The sequence below is a fragment of the Hylobates moloch genome, unplaced genomic scaffold, assembly GCF_009828535.3.
Source record: "Hylobates moloch isolate HMO894 unplaced genomic scaffold, HMol_V3 SCAFFOLD_8, whole genome shotgun sequence".
NCBI classification, from domain to species: Eukaryota; Metazoa; Chordata; class Mammalia; order Primates; family Hylobatidae; genus Hylobates; species Hylobates moloch.
Window position 1 is genome coordinate 8,607,388 of NW_026652283.1, and position 27,406 is coordinate 8,634,793.

General features: G+C 36.6%; 1 protein-coding gene across 1 annotated transcript in view; it reads right to left on the bottom strand.

Annotated features, from left to right (window-relative positions):
- Positions 1-9,966: 9,966 nt before the first annotated feature.
- LOC131383979 (alpha-1-macroglobulin-like) overlaps positions 9,967-27,406 on the bottom strand; it is a 30,682-nt gene continuing 13,242 nt past the window's right edge. Inside the window, exons 3-12 of the mRNA XM_058442088.1 lie at positions 21,606-21,789; positions 20,412-20,653; positions 20,213-20,265; positions 19,649-19,669; positions 19,027-19,195; positions 17,540-17,624; positions 16,341-16,464; positions 13,671-13,785; positions 10,639-10,748; positions 9,967-9,984 (exon numbers count right to left, since the gene is read on the bottom strand). Coding sequence (XP_058298071.1) covers positions 9,967-9,984; positions 10,639-10,748; positions 13,671-13,785; positions 16,341-16,464; positions 17,540-17,624; positions 19,027-19,195; positions 19,649-19,669; positions 20,213-20,265; positions 20,412-20,625 — 909 coding nt within the window. The 5' untranslated portion in view covers positions 20,626-20,653; positions 21,606-21,789. The remainder of the gene's footprint in view (positions 9,985-10,638; positions 10,749-13,670; positions 13,786-16,340; positions 16,465-17,539; positions 17,625-19,026; positions 19,196-19,648; positions 19,670-20,212; positions 20,266-20,411; positions 20,654-21,605; positions 21,790-27,406) is intronic.

Sequence of the window (27,406 nt, forward strand, 5' to 3'; positions counted from 1 at the left end):
TCTCCTTACTTTTCATGGCATATAATTATTTAATAAAAATCTGTTTTCCTTTTAACCTGTATATAATTGGATACATTGATACAATTATATTAAAGTATATCTTGTGTGTTAATATTTGAAAATACTCATTTAATCAGGCATGATAAGCCCATTACGAGAGGACTTCAGAAAGTCCTAGGTATCCTAAATATATATGTACGCAATACAGGAGCACCCAAATACATAAAGCAAGCTCTTACAGACCTATGAAGAGACATAGATTCCTACACGATAATAGTAGTAGACTTCAACAGAGCATTGACAGTATTAGATCACTAAGGCAGAAAACTTACAGAGATACTCAGGACCTGAACTCGACGCTTGACCAAATGGACCTAATAGATATCTACAGAACTCCCTACCCCAAAACAACAGAATATATATTCTTCTTATTGCCATATGGCAAATACTCTGAAACTGTCCACAAAATTGGATAAAAGAATCCTCAGCAAATTCAGAGAAACCAAAATCATACCAAACACAGTCTCAGACCACAGTGCAATAAAAATAGAAATCAATACTAAGAAGATCCCTTAAAACCATACAATTACATGGAAAGTAAAAACATGCTCCTGAATAGCTTTTGGGTAAATAATGAAATTAAAGCAGAAATCAAGAAATTCTTTGAAACAAATGAGAACAAAGATAGAAAATACCAGAATGTCTGAGACACATCTACAGCAGTGTTGAGAGGGAAGTTTATAATGCTAAACATGCACATCAAAAAGTTACAAGATCTCAAAGAAACAACCTAGCATCATATCTAGAGGAACAAGAGATATAAGAGTAAACCAACCCCAAAGCTAGCAGGAGAAATGAAATAAGCAAAATCAGAATTTAACTGAAGGAAGTTAAGATGCAAAAAAAAAAAAAAAAAAAAAAAACAAAAGATCAATGAATTGAGGAGTGGATTTTTGAAAGAATAGATAAGGTTGATAGAACACTAGATAGACCAATAAAGAAGAAAAGAGAGAAGATCCAAATAAGCACAATCAGAAATGAAAATGAGAATTTACCACCAACTCCACAGAAATGCAAAAGAACCTCAGATACTACTAAGAACACCTCTGTGCAAACAAACTAGGAAACCTATAAGAAATGGATAAATTCCTGAAAACATTCAACCTCCCAAGACTGAACCAAGAAGAGACTGAATCCCTGAACAGAGCTTTAATGATTTCTGATATTGAATCAGTAATAAAATGCCTACCAACCAGAAAAAGCCCAGGACCAGATTCACAGCCGAATTCTACCAGATACATAAAGAAGAAATGGTACCATTCCTATTGAAATCACTTCCAAAAGTTGAGGAGGAAGGACTCCTCCCTAAATCATTCTGTGAGGCTAGCATTATCTTGATACCAAAACCTGACAGAGACAGAACAAAAAAAGAAAACTTTAGGCCAATATACTCAATGTACATGGATGCAAAAATCCTCAACAAAATATTAGCAAACCGAATCCAGCAGCACATCAAAAAGCTAATTCATTGTCAGATGTATAGATTGTGAAGATTTTCTCCCACTCTGTGGGTTGTCTGTTTACTCTGCTGACTGTTCCTTTTTGCCATGTAAAAGTTCTTTAGTTTAATTAAGTCCCACCTATTTATCTTTGTTTTTATTGCATTTGCTTTTGAGTTCTTGGTCATGAAATCCTTGCCTAAGCCAAAGTCTAGAAGGGTTTTTCTGATGCTATCTTCTAGAATTTTTATGGTTTCAGGACTTAGATTTAAGTCCTTGATCCACCTTGAGTTGATTTTTGCATAAGGTGAGAGATGGGGATCCAGTTTCATTCTCGTACATATGGCTTGCCAATTATCCCAGCACTATTTGTTAAATAAAATGTACTTTCTCCATTTTATGTTTTTGTTTGCTTTATCAAAGATCAGTTGGCTGTAAATATTTGGGTTTATTTCTGGGCTCCCTATTCTGTTCCATTAGTCTATGTGCCTATTTTTATATCAGTACCATGCTGTTTTGGTGACTATGGCCTCATAGTAGTTTGAAATCAAGTAATGTGATGCCTCCACAGTTGTTTTTTGTTTGCTTGTTTGTTTTTGTTTAGTCTTTCTTTGGCTATGTGGGATCCTTTTATGTTCCATATGAATTTTAGGATTTTTTTCTAGTTCTGTGAAGAATGATGATGATATTTTGATAACAACACAATTCGCAATTGCAAAAATATGGAACCAGCCCAAATGCCCATCAATCAATGAGTGGATAAAGAAACTGTGGTATATATATGATAGAATGCTACTTAGCCATAAAAAGGAATGTATTAATGGCATTCACAGCAACCTGGATGGGACCGGAGACTATTATTCTAAGTGAAGTAACTCAGGAATGGAAAACCAAACATTATATGTTTTCACTCATAAGTAAGAGCTAAGCTATGAGGATGCAAAGGCATAAAAATGATACAGTGGACTTGGGGACTTGTGAGGAAAGGGTGGGAAATGGGTGAGGGATAAAAGACTACAAACTGGGTTCGGTATATTCTGGTTGTGAGGCTGGAAAATAGGGTCTGGAGGCAGGGAACATAAGGCTGATACACACTTCAGCTATAACAGGAAATATCCTCTCTATAAGGCGTAGGCCAGGTAAATGACTTTGTAACTTTACTTCAACTTCTTCATTTACATAGGGCGTACACCAAGTAGAGGGTATTTAAACTCCCAAAAGTTCTGTAATGGAGCCTTTGAGTCCCTAAGCTCAGTCCTGCTCTTACACCGTGGAATGTACTTTCATTTTCAATAAAACCCTTCATTCCTTCCTTGCTTTGTTAGTGAGTTTTGTCCAATTCTTTGTTCAAGACATCAAGAACCTTGGATACCCTCTACCCTTAACATTTGCGTGATGGGTGCACTAAAATCTCACAAATCACCACTAAATAACTTACTCATGTAACCGAATACCACCTGTTCACCAAAATCCTATGGAAATAAAAAATAAAAATAAATAAACCCATGCCAAAAAAAAGCTAATCCACCATTATCAAGTGGGCTTTATTCTTGGTTCAACATGCATAAATCAATAAATGTTATTCACCACATAAACAGAATGCCGAACTAAAAAACCACATGATTACCTCAATAGGTGCAGAAAAGGCTTTCAATAAAAATCAAAATTCTTTCATGTTAAAAACCCACAAAATCTAGGCATTGAAGGAACATACTTCAAAATAATAAAAACCATGTATAAAAAACACACAGCCAACATCATACTGAATGGGCAAAAGCTGGAAGCATTCCTCTTGAAAACTAGGATGAGACAAAGATGCCTTCTCTTACCACTCCTATTCAACACAGTACTGGAATTCTTAGCCAGCACAATCAGGCAAGAGAAGGAAATAAAAGGCATCCAAATAGGAAGAGAGGAAGTTAAACTCTCCCTGTTTGTGAATAATATGATTCTATATCTAGAAAACCTCATCATCTCTGCCGAAAAGCTCCTTGATCTGATAAACAACTGATACCCAAGGCAATCCTAAGCAAAACGAACATAGCAGGAGACATCATATTCCCCAATTTGAAACCATACTACAGGGCTACAGTAACCAAAACAGCATGGTCCTGGTACAAAAACAGACTTACAGACCAATGGAACAAAATGGAGAGCCCAGAAACAATGCCACATACCTACAACCATCTAATCTTTGACAAAGTTGACAAAAGCAAGCAAGGGGGAAAGAACTCTATTCAATAAATGGTGCTGGAATGACTGGCTAGCCATGCACAGAAGGTTGAACCTGGACCTCTTCCTTACACCATATGCAAAAATCAACTCAAGATGGATTAAAGACCTAAATGTAAAACCTAAAACTATAAAATCCTGGAAGATAACCTAGAAAATACCTTTCTGGACATAGGCCCTTGTAAAGATTTCATGATGGAGGTGTTAAAAGCAATTGCAACAAAATCAAAAGTTGACAAGTGGGACCTAATTAGACTAAGGAGCATCTGCATAGCAAAAGAAACATCAACAGAGGAAACAGTCAACCTACAAAATAGAAGAAAATATTTGCACAATATGCATCTGACAAAGGTCTAATAATATCCAGCATCTATAAGGAACTTGCTTAAGAAATTAACAAGCAAGAAACAAAGAACATCATAAAAATGTGGGCAAGGACAGGAACAGACACTTCTCAAAAGAAAACATTCATGTGGCCAATAAGCTTATGAAAAAATATTCAACATCACTAATCGTTAGAGAAATGCAAATCAAAACCACATTGAGATACCATCTCACACCAGTCAGAATGGCTATTAGATGGTGGCAATGTTGTAGAGAAAAAGGAATGCTTATACACTGCTGGTGGGAATGTAATTTAGTTCACTATTGTGGGAGAGCAATTTGGTGATTTCTCAAAGATCTTAAAATGGAATTACCATCTGACCCAGAAATCCCATTATTGGGTATATACCCAAAGAAATATAAATCATTCTATCATAAAGGCACATACGTGCAGTTCATTGCAGCACTATTCACAATAGCTAAGCCATGGAATCAATCTAAATGCCCACCAATGGTAGACTGGATAAAGAAAACATGCTACATATACACTATGGAATACTACACAGCCATAAGAAAGAATGAGATCATGTCTTTTGCAGCAAAATTGATGGAGCCGGAGACCATCATCCTAAGCAAACTAACACAGGAACAGAAAACCAAATACTGTATGTTCTCACTTATAAGCGGGAGCTAAACATTGAGTACACGTGGACATAAGGAAGGAAACAGCAGACACCAGGGCCTACTTGCAAGTGGAGAATGGAAGAGTGAGGACTGAAAAATTACCTATTGGGTACTATGCTTTTTACGTGGGTGATAAAATAATTATACACCAAGCCCCCATGACACACAATTTACCTATATAACAAACCTGCACATGTACCCTTGAACCTAAAACACAAGTTAAAAAAGAACAATCTTTGGTGAGGGGAGACACTGAAAAAAAGTATCAGAAACTCGAAAATAAGGTAAAATGATGGTAGTACATTCTTTCAATACTATTTTGGGGTAAGGGTCACTTAAGTATTATCTAGGGGAATATCCTTAGTTCATCTCATTATTTATCATGAAGATTCCAAACTTACTAAAGTTACTTTTTGACTTTTATCAAGTACCGATATAAATAATTTCTGTCCAATGGAACAGAAACCTAAGATTTTTACCATATTGTAATGTTAACCAGTTTTATACATAACATGTCATTCTTATCCTAACAGATTTTTTGTTTGTTTGTTTAATTGTACGTAAATATCTTAGTTTTTTTATATGCTCTTTGAATTGGTAATAACATCCTACTGGTTATTTCTTTGACATGTGTGTCGTTTTTATATTTGCCTAAGAATCATGGTTTTATCCTTTTAAAATTATGTTTTTACAAAAAAATTTGTCAAAATAGACAGTTATCATAGTTGGCCAGGTGCAGTGGCTCACACCTGTAATCCTAGCACTTTGGGAGACCAAGGTGGGCAGATTGCCTGAGGTCAGGAGTTCAAAACCAGCCTGGCCAACATTGTGAAACCTCGTCTCTACTGAAAATGTAAAACTAGCCGGGGGTGGTGATGTGTGCCTGTAATCCAGTTATTCGGGGTGCTGAGGCAGGAGAATTGCTTGAACCCAGGAGGTGGAGGTTGCAGTGAGCTGAGATTGTGCCGTTGCACTCCAGCATGGGCAACAAGGGCAAAACTATGTCAAAAAAAGAAAAGAAAGGAAAGAAAGGAAAGGAAGAAAAGAAAAAGAAAGAAAGAAAGAGAAAGAAGGAAAGAAAGAAAGAAAGAGAAAGAAAGAAAGTTACCACAGTTAATAATACCTACCTATGAGCCTCAGTATGAATTATAAAATATTTTATAGAAAAGTACTCTTTATACAATTTGACAAAGACATTCTCTTTTATTTTCAATATTTTACTTTTTTATGCCTGCTACAAAGAAGCAATTTAAGTTTTCATTCAGCTGCTCTGTGATGTGGAGAGTATTTTTGCGCCAAGTGTTATTCAAGTGTACTGATGATGAAAGTCTTTTGTTAATATATTAACAGACTTTGAGTAATCAGAGATCATTTACTGGAAAAGACAAGTTTCATCTTGTCTGATTAAGTATACATGAAATCTTGGCACAGATTTTCTTAGGCAAAACTTTGCTCAACAATAACTTGAATCCACATAGAACCCTTGCCTTTAGTACCTTGAATATTGTTTGTTATCACATTAATTCCCATTCCTAAATTTTACCAGATGTCTGAGACTATTAAGTAAAATGCATAAAGATATTTCTCATACTATTGCTGTTTAAGTGACTCCTTTATGTTTTAAAAATTCCTAAGAAAGGTCTTTAACAATACTTCTACTTTGCATTAAATAATAATCAAACATCCCCTTGGGGGTGTGCCAGACAGATTAAAATGAATAAATCAACCCTTCACTCAAACATTCATGCACAGATTTGCTTTTTTTTTTTAGGTGTAGTCTAGATCTGTCGCCCAGGCTGGAGTGCAGTGGCGCGATCTCGGCTCACTGCAAGCTCCGCCTCCCGAGTTCACGCCATTCTCCTGCCTCAGCCTCCTGAGTAGCTGGGACTACAGGCGCCCGCCACCACGTCCGGCTAATTTTTTTTTTGTATTTTTAGTAGAGACGGGGTTTCACCGTGTTAGCCAGAATGGTCTCGATCTCCTGATCTCATGATCCACCCACCTCAGCCTCCCAAAGTGCTAGGATTACAGGCTTGAGCCACCACGCCTGGCCTCATTCAACAAGTGTTTATTGTGCAAATGACTGAGATGATGGCCCCCAACAAGGTGCTCACCTTTCCAAGAGTGTCAGACACATTATGGAAAATATTTTGTTTTGGTTTTCTCACATATTGGAATCCCCAAGAGTCACTGAGAGGGGAATACGATGGTGGCAAGCAGCTTTGGGATCCATTTGGTTAGGGTTTGAGGCCTAAAAGTAAACCAATTGCTGTTTAAGGTGGTAGAGAAATTCATGTGTGAACACCTGTGTGTCCATAAAGTTCTCTGTCTCTGAGATTTCAATATTTTTCTGTTAGTTATCATTTTGTTAGAGGGAGGGGAGAAAAGATCCTAGAGCTTAGAAGTCCATTGTTTCTCCATCTAAACAGAGACGTAGAAATCAGTTTTTGTTATGTTTCCAGGGAAAAAAAATTACCGTGAAGATACTGTAAATGTCATCCCCCTCCAGGACTTGCTTTAGTGTGGAAGTTATTCCGCTGTGAGTTGTGTCTTTCGCGTTGTTGTACTCTTCATCATATTCATCCGCAGGACCTCCAACTCTAAAGGTAAATGGACTCTTTACTGGTAGCAAGTTATAGACCTGCAACATTGAGAGAACAAAGAAAATCTCTTTCTTTTTAACAAATTTTAAAATGTGATAGTGTCCTACAGGCGATTTAAAAGATTATGGTGTTTATTTAACATGTGCATGCTTACATTATGAAAAGCAACACAGAGAATCATGGAGTGATATCGAAGGTCATGGATCCTAGTTCTTTTGTAGTGCAAAAGAAAGTAATATAGAGAGAGATGAAATGAATTGATCAAAATCTCAAAATTCATTTGGTTGAGTAAAAATAAAACCGTCTCTATTTCCCAGAAAAAAAATGCCTACTTTTAAAAGAAAGTAGAAAATGTGGACATCAGAGACACATAATGAAAGAATAAAAGCCACTCACAGCCCCCTCACCTAAAATAATCCCCATAAATACTTGATTCATTTCCTTTTTCCATTTCATATGACTAAGGCTGTACCAAGTTTTCTTTTTAGTCTACTATATTAGGACCAAATTTAGCTTAAGAAAAATCTAGGTGCAGGGACAACTGAGAAATAATTCAATTCCAGTTTGGTTTTGCCCAGAGCCTAGTGTAAGGCCATGTACTCAGGGTTCAGGTAGCCTTACTATACAGTGTTCAGGCCATTAAACACACCTGCAGACCTTCTAATGTGGCTTCTGTCACTTGTCATCTGTGCCACTGTAATAACTTCGTAACTGTTCTTGTGCTTTCATTCTTGCTCCCACACTCTTAGCAGAAATATAATCTTTTTAATAGGTTCATCTCAATTGTCCACTCTCCAGTGTAAATTTCCTCATTGATTTACCATTGCATTTACTATCAACTCCAAACTCCACACCAAGTAAACAGAGCTTGCCATGATCTTCCCAGTTTTCCATCCTACCTGCAGCCTCTATCATCCTCCCCTCTCACTGCTACATATTAGGTGATGACCTTTTCCTTTTCAGTACACTCCAAATTCATTCTGACTCAAAACCTTTGGCATGCTGCTTCCATTTTTTGTAAGCTTGCTCTGGCCTCTCCACTATTCTCCAATGTAAAAATTTCAAAATTGCTCAACTATTTCAAAAATTTCTCAGCGCCTTTATGCTTCATATCAATACTCTGTTTGTTCTTTTCATAGTATTTATAAAAATCTGGAATTATTATATGTTTATATGTTTTTGTTGTTTGCTTGTTTTTGTACCTCACAAAATTATAAATCAAAATTGGTAAAAGACCAAATCTGGATTGTCCATCATTAATAATCCTGGTCTCAAAACAATGTCCATCTTATAGTCAAGATGCAATAAATATTTCTTAAATAAACAAGTGAACCATGAAGCCAATAAAATATAGGGCTGTTCTGAAATTGCTTCATTGCAAGAGACATTTTTAAAGACAACATTGAATGGAAACTCTCTTTTGTCCACACTTAAAACCATTGAGTGAGTGTCAGTGGTTTTCAAGAAAAGCATAAAATTTTTGCATAATTTCTTGAAATTATATTAATCGTGGGTTAGGAAGTGGATTTAAAAGAAAAGAAATGAGAATCGAATTCTTCCTTTAAAATGTATTGTTTTTATCATCAATTTCTTATAGTTGCCTTATTTCTCAAGTGGAATAGGTCATATGCTCAGGGACTGTTTATTATTGGAACAATTTAACCTACCAGCTTGTTATTTTGTTCACTTTCCTGTTGAAAGGCTAACCCTATTTTTAATATCTCCTAGTTGTGTTTTTTTTCATTCATAATATATATATATATTTTTTTGGACATGAAGTCTCGCTCTGTCACCCAGGCTGGAGTGCAGTGGCGCAATCTCGGCTCACTGCAAGCTCCGCCTCCGAGGTTCACGCCATTCTCCTGCCTCAGCCTCTCCGAGTAGCTGGGACTACAGGCGCCCGCCACCACGCCCGGCTAATTTTTTGTATTTTTAGTAGAGATGGGGTTTCACCGTGGTCTCGATCTCCTGACCTCGTGATCCGCCCGCCTCGGCCTCCCAAAGTGCTGGGATTACAAGCGTGAGCCACCGCGCCCGGCCTTGTTCTCTCTTTCAGTATATGGTTCTTCCATCTATCAGATAACTGATGCAGGAATACAGAGGAGTTGGGTTTTTTTAATGAGTCATTTTCTCTCTTTCACTGCTTATCTCAAACTCATTGTCAAGTGCTATCTCCTCTCCCCATCTCCCATCAAATATTTATTGATTCTATCTGCTTCTCTCCAGATCTGCTGCTACCATTCTAGTTAAAACCAAATTTTTTCCCATCTGGTTTCCAGTAGCCTTCTATTTAATCTTCTGCATCTCCTTGCTGCTTCATTCTTGTCTAAACCATTCTATACAGCCTGAGCTAACCTGATCATGTTACTCTCTTTCTTAAAACCATTAGTCACTTCTCAATCCAAAATTCTTACCATATCTTGAAAGACCTTAATAACTGTTCTTGCTTGCCTGCAATTATTCAGTCAATTCGGTCATGTCTTTAACCTTAGCTGTCATCACACTGGCTGCTTTTTAGTTCTTTGCTCTTGAAAAACTGTTTCATACCTAGAGCCTTAGACATTCTCCCTTTTGTCTTACATTTCTGACCATGTCATACTCACCCTTCAAGTCATCAGTTTTTCTCATGATCTTCTCTCCACCTGAAACGGCCATATGAAACTATATCTATATATTTATTAATTTCTTGATAATTTAATATGAAATACTAGGATAAATGAAGAAAATATAAAATTCAAGTATAAAATATCAGATACAAAATTCAAAATATAGCTTGAAGCATTTGCCCATGAACTGTTAATTCAAAGATTAGTTACTACAAAAGATAATTTAAAATACCAAGAAATCTTGCATCTCTTATATGAAAGAAAATGGATAGTTTACTAAATTACTGGCTCTAAAATTTATCAATATTGATATCTATATGAAACTTTGAAATGGAAAACAACTTTAAAAACTACCAGTAATAAAAAATTCAATCATCTATATGAAAGAATATGTTTGAATTCTTCCTATAAAAATTATGTTACAAAATCATTGTTTATAAAGAGACAATCAAAGAGTATGCAGCTGAACTACACAAATGTATTACAGAGGTGTGTTAGGAAGTTAATAAAACATGCTTTGTTTTTCTGGATTTTGTGATTACATTTGCTTTTTAAATTATAATCCACTGTATTTTTTTCCTATTTGAAATATTATTTTTTAAAATAAATTTTGATTTTGTGATGTAAAACTTCATTTTCTTAAAAACCTCATGCCCCAAATTGTGATTATGTCAAAAAGATTTTTTTTACCTGTCCATACCAGGGGAGTCCACTTCTGTAATGTGAATCTACTTTAGTAAATCTCAGTATCCTTAAGGTATTTGTGATTTCACATGATCCATGCCCAGTTAATTCCAATCCTGAAAAATAAATGAAGTTGAACCATTCTATGTATTCAAAACTCACCTCCTACTTCCTCCCCAGCCTCACTGCATCATAACAAAATACCATCCACATTCTCTTTTCTTTATTCTTGCCAGTTTCCCACACATACAAGCTATTTGACCAGCAACTTGACATTAGCTTCACCTTCACATGAAACATTATTGGTATCCATTGTCCCTCATTCCTCTGGTTTTCCACCTATGTTCTTTATTTTCTCATCTCCTCTATGATCTTGCTCCATCTTTGTTTTCCCCTCTCTCACATCCCTGCTCTCCTCCCACAACTTTCTGTACATGGTTGGATTCTTCACAATCACATTGGCCCAAAATATGCTTGAATTTCCTTTTTTTTTTTTTTTTTAGAATATGATTTTGAAAGAGAGTAAGAGATCAGTACTCATTCCATAACATTGTGTTCTTTACATTAAATGTACACCATAAAATTTTTTAATTAAAAAAACAGAATACAACTAGTTTATTTTCATATTATTAACTCACCATCTATTTAGCCTATTCAATTGGTATCAGCCTCATTAACAATGTTCGTATCCCCTCTATATCTATCTACACACCTTACAGCTGTCTTCATCACAACTTCTTCTCAGGGATCTCTGAGAATATACATATCCATTTGCATTAATTAGACTTAGTCTCCTGAAAGCCCCCTTAAGACAGACACAGCAAGCTAATTGTAAAGGTGATATTTGTTGGCAAAAGTAGAAAGTCCATAATTCTTTGGGGTGAGGGTGTAGAACATTGTGGGCATTCTGGAGAGCAACATGGTGGTACTTAGTCACAATCAGTATGCTCATATCCTATGACACAGCTGTCCAAGCTTTACACAGGTTCACAAAGAGACATAGATCAGTATGTGCAGAGTTGGAGGCAATACACTATTAAAATAAAGAATAACCATAATGTGATAAATGCGAACTATGAAATATTCTGTTGCAGGTAGAAGTAAAGATAATACACACACATACACATAGTCATGCACACACAATAAAAGTGAATTATCTTAACAGTGCTGAAAATGCAAAACTGATGAATATAAAGAATTCTATATTATATATAAATATTTTAAAACTTTATATAAAATAATTATAAAAATATAGATATAAAATAATTTTAACATAATTAAAATTAAACATGTAAAAATATTTCCCCAATATATGCATTTTCCAAAGATATGTAAACATTCACAGATATATATATATATATATTTTTATTATACTTTAGGTTTTAGGGTACATGTGCACAATGTGCAGGTTTGTTACATATGTATCCATGTGCGAGTTAATGTGTGCAGGAAATATGCTTGAATTTCTAATACAAACTTTATTTCCAGAAAGACCTGTCGTTTCCCTGCATGAGCTATCCAAAGGATAGTGAACACCTGGTGCTTTTCCATTCAATGATGTGTACCCTGTATCTTGTTCTTATCAAAAACACAGCGCTATCAAAGTCTTAAAAGATTCCCGACTTGCCCTCCATATCGAATTCTCATCTCAGACTTCATTGTACATGAACTCTCGGTAGTACTCCACACTAAGTACCACTGAAACTCTCCCTTCCAGGGGCTTCTAAAAAATTATCCTCTTTGTTTTTGCCCCAGCTCTCTGACTTCTTATTTAATTATGCTGATTTATTTGTTACTATCTCCTAAATGCAGTTGTTTCTGTCCTTGGACGCCTCTTTGTCCTGTCTCTATCCTAAATTTAGCAGTGCTAAATGAGCTCACTTTCAGAGCATTTACAGTCTTTTTTTTTGGGGGGGACGGAGTCTCACTCTGTCGCCCAGGCTGGAGTGCAGTGGCGCTATCTCGGCTCACTGCAGGCTCCGCCTCCCAGGTTCAAGCCATTCTCCTGCCTCAGCCTCTCCGAGTGGCTGGGACTACAAGCGCCCGCCACCACGCCCGGCTAATTTTTTTGTATTTTTAGTGGAGTCAGGGTTTCACCGTGTTTTGCCAGGATGGTCTTGATTTCCTGACCTCGTGATCCGTCCGCCTCGGCCTCCCAAAGTGCTGGGATTACAGGCGTGAGCCACTGCGCCCGGCCGCACTCGCTCTTAGGAGGACATAGACACAACGAGAATGGATTTAGATTTACATTTCTGGTCCTAATTTAACTCTGGCTCTCTTTTAAAATTATCAGCTAAATACATCCACTTTCGTTTTGATATTCCAAACTATAGTTAATTATCTTTAACACATCTCATCACAACATTGTGATGTTATTGGCTCATTATCTTGGTTAATGGTATTTCCATTTCCCAGGCCCCAAATTTGGAATCTTTGGGGTTACCTTTGACTAATCGTCTGACGTACCACATTGTAGCACATTTTTTTCATCTAGCCTATCCTCTTCAGGTCTGCTAGACGTACCTTTTAAGAATATCAATTTATTTAGATGATTCTTCTCAAATATATTGAAAGATATCCAAGCTTTTCAGAATAAATTTAAACTCTTTAGTGTATGATTTACTTTTCTCCACACCTTAGCACCAGCCTCCATTTTCAGATTCTTCTGAGATCAAACATAGTTTTTGATGCTTATCACGTTTTCTCTTTCCATCACTAATCTTTCAAAGTATTACCTACCCTATATAAATCAGTTGAAATGCTATTTTAGCTATAAGGTTTTCTTTGGGCTCTGGAAGGTATACTAGAATTAATTACCTCCCTTCATACTCAGTTGGCCCTCGTTTTTGTATTTCTTGCAGAAATTTTACTATAGCTATGTGCACACACACATTTAATTTCTATTTTTAGATGCCTAATTCCTTGAGGGCAGGGACCGTGTTATTTTCATAATCTCCAGAAACTATAAAGTGTTTTACATGGAATGCAAGTTTGATAAATATGTATCACATTAATAAACATTTAAAAATAATACAAACCGGTTCCTTCCTCTTTGACCTTCGCTTCGACATGTATTGTCATGTCATACTCTTTTTGTCTCAGCTGAAATATTTTAGTTTTTACGAGTTGTGTGAAACATCCTTCAGTGTCTGCCTGAAGAAAAAGAAAGAGAAGTCTCAGGTCTTCCAATTTGCTACTTAAAAAGTCAGCTGTCAATTTATGAGAATTTTTTTATTGGCCATAAAAATAAATGTAACAGGCCGGGCGCGGTGGCTCACGCTTGTAATCCCAGCACTTTGGGAGGCCGAGGCAGGCGGATCACGAGATTAGGAGATCGAGACCATGGTGAAACCCCGTCTCTACTAAAAATACAAAAAATTAGCCGGGCGTGGTGGCGGGCGCCTGTAGTCCCAGCTACTCGGAGAGGCTGAGGCAGGAGAATGGCGTGAACCCGAGAGGTGGAGCTTGCAGTGAGCCGAGATTGCGCCACTGCACTCCAGTGTGGGTGACAGAGTGAGACTCCGTCTCAAAAAAAAATAAAAATAAAAATAAAAATAAATGTAACAAATGTTCTGACCATCCTTTTGGTGCTTATCTTTTCCCAAGCCCAAGAATGACATAAAGTTTCTTCATTCATCATTGATTTGTCCATTATCAACCTTTGGCTTCTCCCCTCTCTTCTGAAAACTGATTCCATTTTTGCCATATTAAACTTTCTGGAGTTTCCAAACATGCCATGATATTTCATAATTATATCTCTTTGCGTATGTTGTTCCTCAAATGATAATTTTCTTTCTCCCATTCTTACCTTAGCCAACAGTTAGGCTCCTCAAAACTTAACTCAGACATAACATATTCTGAGAAGGCTTTCATTCCTAAATATTGACTAAGGATTGCTATGTTTTTTTTTTTTTTCTTTTTTTGAGTCAGAGTCTCACTCTGTCACCCAGGCTAGAGTGCAGTGGCCATGATCATGACTCACTGCAGCCTCAACCTCCTGGGCTCAAGTGTTCCTCCTACCTCAGCCTCCCAAGTGGTTGGGACAACAGGTATGTGCCACCACACCAGGCTGATTTTTTATTTTTTATAGAGGTGGGGGTCTCACTGTATTGCACAGGTTGGTCTCAAACTCCTGGGCTCAAGCGATTTTCTCACCTCAGCCTCTCAAAGTGCTGGGATTACAGGTGTAAGCCACTGCACCCAGCCAGGATTGTTATGTTCTTAACTGTATATTCTCAATATCTAGGATATTAATCGGAATATATACATTTATTAAATAGATTAATCCTCGCCATAACCAAGTTTTCAAACTAAATGTTGGGGTACACGTTTTAATAAAGATTTGTTTTCATTTTAAATTTATTTATATGAAAATCTTTATTGCATAATAAAATTTAATCATTTAATTTATTTTTATACAGATGTCATGACTCACTTAAAAATAGAAGTTAATACTAGTCTCCTTGATACATTACAGATTTGGGCAGCTAGAGTCCTCTTATGGTATCCTGCTTATCAATGTCTGCCTTTGTGTTCATTATTATATTTACTACTCTGGCCTCTCATTCATTTGCTCTCTGAAGCTTTCATAACTTTCTTTTCCGTACCCTTGAGGTAAGAGGTGGAACTCAACTTTGAAACAGGTCTCAGACACTGGACCAAATTGAGAACTCACTAAAACAGGGATGCAGGGGAGGCTGCTTTCCATAAGACACGCCTACCAATGTGCCATGTCAGTTTACCATTGCCATGGCAACACCCGAGGTTAATGCCTCTTTCCATGGCAATGGCCTGACAACCCAGAAGTTACCACCTTTTTCCTGGAAGTGTCTTCATAATCTGCCTCTTAATTTCCATGTAACTAAAAGTGGGTGTAAATATGACTGCAGTACTCCCTTTGAGCTGCTACTGTGGGCACACTGCTTATGGGGTAGCCCTGCTCTGCAAGGAACAGTACCTCTGCTGCTGCTGTACACTGCTGCTTCAATAAACGTTGCTGTCTCTAACACCTCTGACTTGCCCTTGAATTCTTCCCTGGGTGAAGAAAAGAACCCTCTTGGGCTAAACCCCCATTTGGGGGCTTGCCTGCCCTGCATCACCCTTACAGTGTCTGCTCATACTGCCACACCCTGGACTTTTACATACTCTGCCTCTGGAGTCAGTAATTTTTGCCTTTTATTTTTTAATACATCATATTCTACTTTCAGCTGTTCCCCTTAATTATTCCTATTCCACTTCTCCCTTGACGTGTTTTGGGCCTCTAATCCCTGGTCCTTCGAAGTCTTCCTTTCTTCAGCCTTATACTGGCTTAACATTCCTCCAGCGCAGTTTACTTTCCACGGCATGCCATTTGATTCTCCCACTAGCCAAATTCTTAACACCTGCCACACACATTTTTCTGTTTTCTGTTTGATAAAAGCCAACTTTGGATCCTTCCACATCCTTTTATGCCCTTATATCTGGCATTTGGATTGCTGTTGGGAGGAAATTACCAAACTAACCAAATAAATACCACTAGACACCCATAAGCCCAACCCTCAAGTGAGCCCCTAACACTGCCAGACCATCTTACAATTTTTCCCCCACTCCACCATTTTGCTTGATGGGTATTTTAAACACTATTCTCTGTTGTACTGTATTCACTATTGTAATCCATGAGAAGAGAAAACCTTGGTATTAGTGTCCTGAGGAGAGTGGTTTCCGCATACCTGTTGACTGAATTCTTCACAGATACTTCGTGAATGTGTGTTGTGGCAGTTGGAACGGCATAGTGAATATCTTCTGCATACACTAAGTGTCACCAGACCAGGGACAGGCTCTCCATATGTGTACCTATAACAATGAGGTGGCCATGCAAAAAGCTACTTAATACAATTAATACTGATGTTTCTTCAACTGATTTGATCCATTCATACATCCACCTTAAGCTGTTGTATTACCTTCCATATTATTTCCATTTTATAAACACTTATTCTGAAAGACTGTGTCTTAATGGTCCATAACTCTAAGAAAAAGTACTGGAAGAATCTTTTTGAAACAGCTCCAAATGGAAAATTACCAATTTAGTTTTCCTCAGATCTTTCTTCCCTCTTAGTTGCGCTTTTACTATAAGATGGTCCTATTTCCTTCTTTCTCTGCTGTCAGATTATCTAGGTCATGATTCCAGCTTTGACAACACCTCCTATATTGTTTTAGGGCAACAGATCAAGACTATGTAGAGAGCGTATTTCTGAGTTCTCCTTGATTTATAAGTACTTTAAGAAAATAAATGAGAAGTTAGATGGAAAAGTAGTAGCTATAAAACAAAAATGTTATATCATAATGACTCAGTTTGATTCTGCCTAATCTGATAGAAGGATATGACACAAAGCCATAACTAATTTGTTGTCTGTCAAAACGTGTTTTGTGGACCACCAACATTGAAATGATCTGGGATACGTGTTGACATGCAGATTTCTGAGACTTTCCTCAGATGTATGATTGGAATCTTTGGACATGGGCCAGAGAATCTGCATTTTAAGTAAGCACACTCCCCACCCCATAGATTCTGATGAACACTGATGTTTGAAACCTATTGCTTTAGCCCAAATGATGGGGCAGATAAGGTGTAGGGTCAGTTCCCCAAGCTTCTCCTTTTTATAGGATTACTTACAGAATAAAAATATTAGTAAGCACAAGGCACTTAGAAGATTGTCTGGCCCATTTCAAATGTCCAGTAAATGGTTTTATGATTAGCAGATGTGTCATCTGCTACTGTCCCTGCTCCCTACTGTAAGCTTAGGCAAGCTACAAAGAGAGTTATTCCTCTCCTAATTAAAACACTTTCAACTTTGGTAACTGTTATTTACAATACCTCCCCTCAGATAGAGTACGGAAATAGAAATGAGATGAAAAAAACGCAACTCACAAGGCACAGGCAGTTACCACAAATTCTTCATCTAGAAAACCAATAACCTTGGGCATTTTTACTTGGACCTCAAATTTAGGCAAAACTGTTTTGATAAAAAAGAAAAAAAAAGGTGAGAGTGGGCCGGAGATCTTACAAGTATTAGCAGTAGATGCTATGACAGAACCTTTAACATGTGATCACATGAAATGACTTCAGCTACAACAGGCAGGCCAGGGACAATACTGAGACGGAGAAGCCATTCATTACCATGAGTAGTTTGTACTACGTTCACTTGGTTAAGTTGATATTAGATTTCCTAGACTCTCTTTCTCTGAATTTGTGCAAGATTTCCCAGATAGAGGGAAGGCAGCATGATTAGTCTCTGAAGATCATCACAGTTAGATGTGGTAAAGAGGGACCGATAGGTTTCAATGTATTCTTACTCTTTCCCTCCCTAGGCCCAGCTCTTCTTCCCAAATGCCAGCCCTGCTGACTAACAGAGGTCTCAGGCCCACCATCTGACACTTGGCTATAAGCCTACTAAAGTAGTAGCTATGCAGAGTGCAGAGGTAATAATCTTCCATAGATTCTTCTGTCAGCTCCTCTGCATGGTTGGTGCACTTGGGCAGCTGAGGGTCCCTGGCTTCCCAGACCTTTGCAAGCTCACATTTATACACCCCTAATCATGCTTCAGAACTGGCTAGTAATTTTCTCTCATCTGTCAACTCCTCCTGATGGCCTCTTACTTTTCTAGCTTCTCTCACAGTTTTGTAAGGTGTTATCCCTACAATATAATACTATTCTGTGATTTTGATGGCAGTTCTGATGAGTTTTGGGAACCATGTTTTGTGATAGGACTTCTCAGCCATGGCATAAAACATTTAATTTACATTACAAAATCCACATAACCGATAACTAATAAGATGGCTTCAATGTCTGACTTAGTAATCAACTATGGTTGAGTACCAAGTAAATCAATTGTGTTAAAGTTTAGTTGACTACCACACTTAGTTGAACTATAGTTTAGTTGATTACTAAATTAAATGGTTTAGGAATCGTAGTTGATTAAAGTAGTATAGGTGTAGGTTATAGACAACCATAAAATAATCCCCGGAAATACTTTCAGTTATAAAATATAAAAAACAAACAGATATATAGTGTATGTAGCTGACACAATGTATTGGTTAACAATTTATGTTTGAGTATCAATTCAAATCTTTCCTACCCCTTAATGACTCTGTGATTTTTTTATGTTACTAACTTTTCCAGTACTGATATGCTCATTTGCAAAATGGGAATAATAATAGTATCTGCCCCCCAGAGGGACATTGCGAGAATTAAATGAGGTAGTACATAAAAAGCACTTAGCAAATATATGGGTAAATTTAAAACTTGCTAATTTTCAACTATTGCATGCTAGACCTTTGATTTTTACCTATATGTAAAAATTATCTAATCTTAAATACTCTGATGTTATAAATGCCTTACACATAGAACATTCTTACCATATTCATTCACCTCAAATGAGTGCTGTATTTTCTTCCCTGACTCTTTCTGCAGCATGATCTTGCAGGAACCCAGAATGGGCTCCACTGATAGCGGGAAAGAGAGTTGGTTGAGTCCCCCTTGCAATTTGAGACTTTGCCTTTGGAAAATTCGGTTCTTCCTGGGGTCCTATAGGTAAAAATATTATGAGTTCATAGAAACAATTGAAATATATACCTTTGAGTAGAAGGGCAGCTTTGCAGGTAAGAATGACATAGGCAGCTGTATCACAGATGGTTGGTAAACTGGCCCAAAGGTATTAGCAAAGTTCTATAGGAATTCCAGCCTGAGATAAGGGCAGTAAGTTTACTAGCTATGAGATATTACAGATAACATTTCATACTGATGTCTCTTTTTGGTATTATGTATATTTATTTTGGTCAGAAATATTGGACGAGTCACTAAATTGCATCATCTCAAGAAATATTCCTGCATTTACATCTTATTCACTTAGAATTTAAGGTGGACAGAAAAACAGTATTTGTTTAGCTTTGGTGAAATGGTGAGGGAAGGGAGAGAGGCAATTTAATGTAACTTGTACAGAGTTCTCATTCCAGTTGTAATGTACAACATACCACTTACCTCAATATAAACCACCGGAAACTGAAAAGAAAAAAAGATAGTATAAGCACATGGTAGAATATCGAAGGAGAAAACCATGACACCAGCACTGACAGAGTATATGGGCCAGAGAAAGTAAGTCTCTATATTCCAAATGAGGAAACACCCCATTTGGTTCATAGCACTTTGTATGTTTAGTTTGGGACATACATCTTTCAAGAAGTCATGACTTTCCTATTGTTAAATAACATACAATTGAGGAAACCTATTTAGATAAAAAGGTCTGAATAATAAGTTTATTATTTCACAGATGATATTTATTTAGGAGGGAAATCAAATTCACACATTTATTCAATGAAGTAACTGGAATCTTTAAGAAGACAGCTTCAACTGCATACTGAATTTATTTTAAGAATGCAGTTTACGAAGTGCCTTGATTCCGACCTCCCTTATTCTTCTAGCAGAGATGCCCTTATGAGATCTTCCTGTGGTGGGCTTAAAATACCTCTTTAATTGGTCTCAAGTTTCCCAAAAGAATAGGCCTTACATTTTCCCTCAACTATCACCCATCATTATGAGACTCACCATTTCATCCAAAGGGTGGAAATTGACATCCATAGAGACAACACGGAATTTCACTGAAACAGAGGTATTTTCCTGTGAAATCTCCCAGCGGAGCCTGGGGTAGTAACGGCATGCCTGAATTCCCAGGATTGCAGAATAAAGTAATAAAGAAGTTCCTCCCCTCTCCCAAAGTTCCCCTTGCTCATTTGATTCCTCATACCTGTTTGTCCTGGTTTGTATATGGGTTTGTCTGTCTGGACAAAGACTAGGTTCTTTGCTGTAGTTATATGTATTGATTTGCTCTTTGTGAAATGCAGAGTTGCCCCCTTTACCTCCACAGCAATGACCACCCAGGAAGATGGTAATTCTGGAATCTGTAAAACAGAAATGAGCTGAAGAATCTGCCCAGACTTACTTCTGAATTTCTCAGCCATTAGGAGTTTCTGTCTTCCTGGTTAGTCCCTGAGAATTAGTAAGGGACAAAGTCAACAATAATGCTCCTTGTTTTAAAAGTAGATTATTATGATGTTATAACATGACAGTAACATGAGTGAAGGAGAAAATATTGCAATAAAATGAGCTAATTCTTCAAGCCAGTTATGACTGAAATGGGATGCTTGCATTTTCACAGCAAAATGGTGATATTAAAATAATCATTAAATTTTATTTTTCAAAGGTCAACAACATTATATATTATCTGGCCAGGCACGGTGGCTCATGCCTATAGTCCCAGCACTTTGGGAGGCCAAGGTGGGCAGATTGCTTGAGCCCAGGAGTTCAAGACCAGCCTGGGAACCATAGTGAGACCCCCACCTCTACAAAAAATTAAAAAATCATCCAGGCATGGTGGTGCCTATCTATAGTCCCAGCTACTCAGGAGGCTGAGGTGGGAAGATCACCTGAGCCTGGGAGGCCAAGGCTGCAGTGAGCCGTGATGGCACCACTGCACTCCAGCCTGGGTGCCAGAAAGAGACCCTGTCTCAAAAAAATTTTTATTATTTGTGGTAACTATGTATGATTAAACAATTAATACCTAAGTAGTAAAAGATTAAAAGGACAATACATCAACTATCAACCATTGGTGAGATCTTAGACAAGTTATATGACTTTATAAATCTCAGTGTTTCTATCTGTAATGGTATGGAATATTATTTACCTCAGAAGTTTAAGATCAGATTAAATCCTTTCTATAACTACTGTTAAATTTTACACATGACACTCTGTTTGTAAATACCATGTGAGCTGTGAGCATATTCAGTAGAACTTCCATTCTTAAAATCTAAATTGAGATTCACTCCGTACTTCTCATTTTTCTTTCATTATGCATTTTTATTTTCAAAGGATCAGAACCAAAGGTATCAGCTAATATGCTCTTTCTCTATCCAGCTCCCTTATTTCAAGGATCACTACTGACCATGAAGGAACTGCAGTAGAAATAGTTACTCTTCGTCACCAGGTCTGTGAGGAGGGACCTCTTCTGCATTTCATACATCAGAGTTACTTTCAGTGCCACCGTCTCATTCAGGTGATTAAGGATGACACAGGACTTTTCAGGAACTCCAGTGTAGAGGTGTGATGGGACCAGCACTATGTACTGCCTGTGGAGGGGAGAAGTCCAGATTAACTATGGAGGGGTCAAAAAGACATCATTATTATGGCCATTTTCTAAGTAATCTTTGCTTTTGTCACCAATCACAGAACAGAGACAGATTTTAGCAAGAGTGTATTCTCCAAAGGCCAACCCAAAAGATCTGAGGAATTGAGAAAACCACAAATTAAATCCCAGATATTCTTCTCTTCTGTTGTGGAAATACCCACATAATATTAGAAAACCTGTCAATAGCCATGGGTAAGCAATCCATGAGTTATTATACATTTTGGATAAAAATTTCAAAATTTCAAAATGTGAATCAATCAACAAATCATCATTGAAAGCATTAAGAACCTCTCTGCATGGGTTTTCCATGGATGATACTACAAATCTCTGTTCCAGGAAACTGGGAAAAATACAACATTTAATACATGGGGAGAAGCTGAATTGCTTTTCAGTATGACCTTGGGAGCAACCATATCTTTTCTTTCTTTGGCTCTTTGGTGATGGAGATGAGGCAAGCTGAGCCAGGCTAATCACCAGACATATTGCCATATACACCCAGAAGAAAATACCACTCTCCTCTCACCAATTGCCTCTCACAATCACCCAGACACACTACCTCTGGGGATGCTGTACGTGTGCACACTCTTCTCTCTCTTCCTGAGTGTCCCTGTCCACCCAGAAAACTTCCGTTTGCTTCATAACACATATCTCAAAAGTGACTTTCTCTGTGCAGAATTTGGTGAAACCCTCTCTCTTACATTAGGCCTCATGAAGAGTGAGCATTCTTTGGAAGTATTCTGACAGAATCCTGCAATGCCTGCTTCTGTTTTTCTTCTATAGTTCATTCTCTGTGCACCATCTCTCTACTTTTCCATACTGTGAGGTGTTGAGGGCAGCGTCTGAATTTTGTTAATCTGTAGATTCCCAAGACCTAATGCCAGCTCCTAAAGGTGTGCCAAAGGATTGAGTGAACTGACACACAAATCCTGGCTTGTCTGTAGAGCATACATTCATCTTGGCAATCCCTGATTTGAGGAAAACACAGATACTGAGTCATTTCACAATTGTCATGATGTGCAATCCATTTTATGAATCAATAAAAAAATGTATCCCTTTTTGTGTAGAAATTCTATATTCTTTTTTGGTAAATGTTTCATAGATGTTGCTGCCCTATGTCTGTGAGTTTCCTGAAATTGGAGGATGTCTCTTTCCACATGAGTAGTAATGACTTGCTGATACTTCCTGGCCCTTTTTACAGCAGAAAATTGTGTAGGGAATTAGGAAATACAGATCAAAGAGATAATAGAACGGAAAAAAGGAGGACAATTTAATTTTCTGGAAATAGTGCTTATGGTTCTGCAGCAGCTGAAGCATCACTGGGAAGGAGCAGGAAAAGCAGGATTAAGACTGGCTGGGGCAGTTGATTTCCCATCATGGTGCAGAAAGGAAGAGGGCAGAATGGGAGTCTGAGCCCTCGATTCTTTAAACCCTGTTCTTGCTCCAGCTCACTGGTTTTTATTTCATCTGAGGGGCAGTGAAAGTAAACTGCCAATCATTTATTTTTGTAACATATTAACTACTTCCAGCATAAAAAAAATCAATTCTGGATCATTTTTATGACCATATGTATTATTTTATCCACTTTCCCAAATTTTCTAAATTCCTGAAAAATAGTAGTTTGAGGCTACCACTAGCTCAGGTCATTAATCAGTTTTAAAACTATTTTCATGAAAACACAAAATAAATTACATGGTTTGATGAAATAAACCAATATTCTTGCAGTTTTAAAAAGAGGTATTAATGTAAATCTATATCCCAAATACGTTTTGGTAGTCTAGGGAGCACAACATATATTCTTCACCCAAGATTCATCCTAACTGGCTCTTCAGTGAAACAAGGAAATGAAATCTGTCACAGAATTTTAAATAAAACAAGTTTGGGAGCAACCTCTCCATTGCTTGAAAGATTCACTTTTGATTTGTATAAGTATTCTTATATTTATTATTTTAAAAAAGGCAGTTCATTGGGTATAACAACATATGTAATATATAATTACTGTTTCTTAATTCATTCAACATCTAGAATATAAATTCAATTAATTTATTTTATTCTCTAAGAAAATGATCTCTCTCTGATGAACATTCTTATTTAATTTTATCCTGAGTGATAGAAAATATTTTATCAACAGTGATGCATCATCCTATTTGCTTTCCAAAGGGGATTCAGATGTTAGAATTTATTTTTATGAAACACTGAAAATAAGAAAGGTCCCATTGTTAAATTAATAAAACTAGGGCCTTATAAAATTGAAGTTTGGATATTTTGAATAAAGAACTGATTTCAACTATAAAATAAGATGTGAAGAGAAATAGGCACTTCTGAGAATGGGGAATATTTTACTGTGTTCCTTTCTAAACTGGGGATAGGCAGATCTTGACGTACACTTTTCTATATGACCTGACAGAGTGATGGAGAAGTAAAGATGATGTATGTGACAACCCTTGGTGGACTGCGAAACTGTAGATATGTAAGCTATTAAAATTCCAATGATGATAAACTATGGCTAAAAACAATGCCAAGTCAAATGGAATAAACTGTAGTAATACATTGTGTTAGCCCTTGGTAGTCGACAAATGCTTGCTTGGGTGATTGTAAAACTCCTCTGCTTTATTTTGGCTCCATTTGTATGCTCTCTTACTTCCACTCATCTTCCCAGCTCTTCCCACATCCCACCCTCATCCCACCCCTAAATTACCATAAATGTGCTTATTCTCTATCAGTTTAATACGGGATAAATTAACCTATAATAAGCAGTAAATGACTTTTAAGAGGTCTCTATATTACTTTTTCCAGTCATGTTTATACTTTTTAGATATGCACCAAATCTGTATTTGACCAAATGCTGAACGACTAAACATAAAATCCTTTTTTGTATGTATGAAGCAAAAACTGTCATCACAGTTTGAACTTCTGGAATAGAAGGATAAATCTCAAGAATTATCAGAATTTTATCATTTTAATTTTTAATTAAAAATTTTAGTTGATAAATTTGAAATATTTGACATTATAGGGTAAACACAATACTTTCTCAGCACTGACAGCTAAGGCTTCTATACTCTTGGGATCTTCAAACATTTTCCTTGTATTCCTTAAAAGAATTCTATTAAACATGTAATATCTTACATATACTTGACATCTAAAATTTTTCACCATTATCAAGATGATAAGTGTAGTATAATACTGATGTTTAAAAAATAAAATGTAATATCACTTTTTAAATGTATCCGATGAAATGTAGACACTGCAGTGATTTTTTTGCCCACCACCATTTCTGTAAAACACACATGAACACTTTTTTCACCAGTAGGAAATTTTATATCACTCTTGTTTCTTTTTGGTCTTATATTTTCATTCTACTTCCTCAGGTAATTTTATCCTGGAGTTGCATACTTCAATATATTTTATTGGTCATCCTATTATATATTTCTGCAACTAAAGATCATCAAAGATTATTATAAAAAAAATTCTTGAGCTTATAAAGTTCTAATTAGTAATAAATGTTTTCTAGGTTGCATTATCATTAAAATTATTATCAATATACTATTTATAAAATTATATATATCTACTATAATCTTAATAGATATTAAAAATGAGGACATTTTGTTCAAAAATAATTTTTTAGAGAAATAAATCGTGTATTCCAGCTGGCTCCCTCAAATAAGATTGTGCATTCTTGGATGTATATTGCTTATTGCTGGATTAAAACAAGTTTCATCTATTCTCTATTTTTTCTACTCTGCTCTATTTCAATTCTAGAATATTGCTATTCTGTTTTCTATTGTATAGCTGTAAGCACTAAGAAAATCTGTTCACATAAAGAGAGAAATAGAAATAGGGGACGTTCTATTATAACAATGTTATCTAATTATTTAGGCTTCCATGTTAAAAGCCAAAGGTCACATTATAACCATTAAAAATTACTTTTAATTATCTATCAGCTGATAAATCCTCTGTAATTTTATTGAAAGCAAAGCGCTAAACCAGGTCAACTGCAACAGGATTTGGAAATCAGCCATTATGATCATTCTTATTCTCGGTTCCTAGAAAGTATTCAATAAAGGCTTAAAAGACTTATAAATAGTATTCCATGGTGTATATGTGCCACATTTTCTTAATCCAGTCTATCATTGTTGGACATTTGGGTTGCTTCCAAGTCTTTGCTATTGTGAATAGTGCTGCAACAAATATACGTGTGCATGTGTCTTTATAGCAGCATGACTTATAGTCCTTTGGGTATATACCCAGTAATGGGATGGCTGGGTCAAATGGTATTTCTAGTTCTAGATCCCTGAGGAATCGCCATACTGACTTCCACAATGGTTGAACTGGTTTACAGTCCCACCAACAGTGTAGAAGTGTTCCTATTTCTCCACATCCTCTCCAGCACCTGTTGTTTCCTGACTTTTTATGCAGCCATAAAAAATGATGAGTTCATGTCCTTTGTAGGGACATGGATGAAACTGGAAAACATCATTCTCAGTAAACTATCACAAGGACAAAAAACCAAACACCGCATATTCTCACTCATAGGTGGGAATTGAACAACGAGAACTCATGGACACAGGAAGGGAAACATCACACTCTGGGGACTGTTGTGGGGTGGGGGTAGGGGAGAGGGACAGCATTAGGAGATATACCTAATGCTAAATGACGAGTTAATGGGTGCAGCAAAACAACATGGCACATGGATACATATGTAACAAACCTGCACATTGTGCACATGTACCCTAAAACCTAAAGTATAATAAAAAAAATATATATATATAAAAAAAGACTTATAAATGGCCACCAATCATTACTTTCTTACATAAAAACACAACTTTTACCAAACATACTCAGAAAGTTTGGAAATTTTGAAATATCATTTATTTTAATAAATTTTGTCAATATAAAGCCTCATAAAAGGCATAAAATGTGCAGAACCATAACCTGCACATTTAGCTCGTTTCATTTAAAGAAAGTCTCCACCAGTAACCTGATTTGCAAAGCCAGTCCTTATTGTCAAAATAACCAGTCAAACTGGACTTATTTCTGACATGAAAAAATGTTGCATTATTTTTAATTTCAATAAACTCACTAATATATATTCCCGGGATGACTCTCCCACTTTGCAATTCTAAGATGAAGAGTTGTGCTGAATATTTGTTACCTAGATGAAGTAAGACAACCCTACTTTGATATTTCTTTCCATGCTTTCTGCTTTATTCTTATGGAACTCCCAGGGAGAATACAACATTGACAAGAGCTGGAAAAGAGAAGAGGGGAATTTTAAATGTGAATTGTAATCATTTCTGTCACCTCTACAATATGTATGAGTACAGGAAATTTCAGAACAGGACAAAAGAATCAATTTCTAACATCATGTTTTTCTTATACCAGACATTGTTTTAAGACAGATGGGTATATGATACCTACAATGGACTTATGATGCCTTAAGAGAGTTTGTGCAAATATCAATATTTTGATTTATCTTTTTGTAAGAGACAAGCAAGGAGTTTTTCACTCCAAGATACATCTAAAATACATATTATAACTGAAAGAGAAAAAGTAAATTAAAA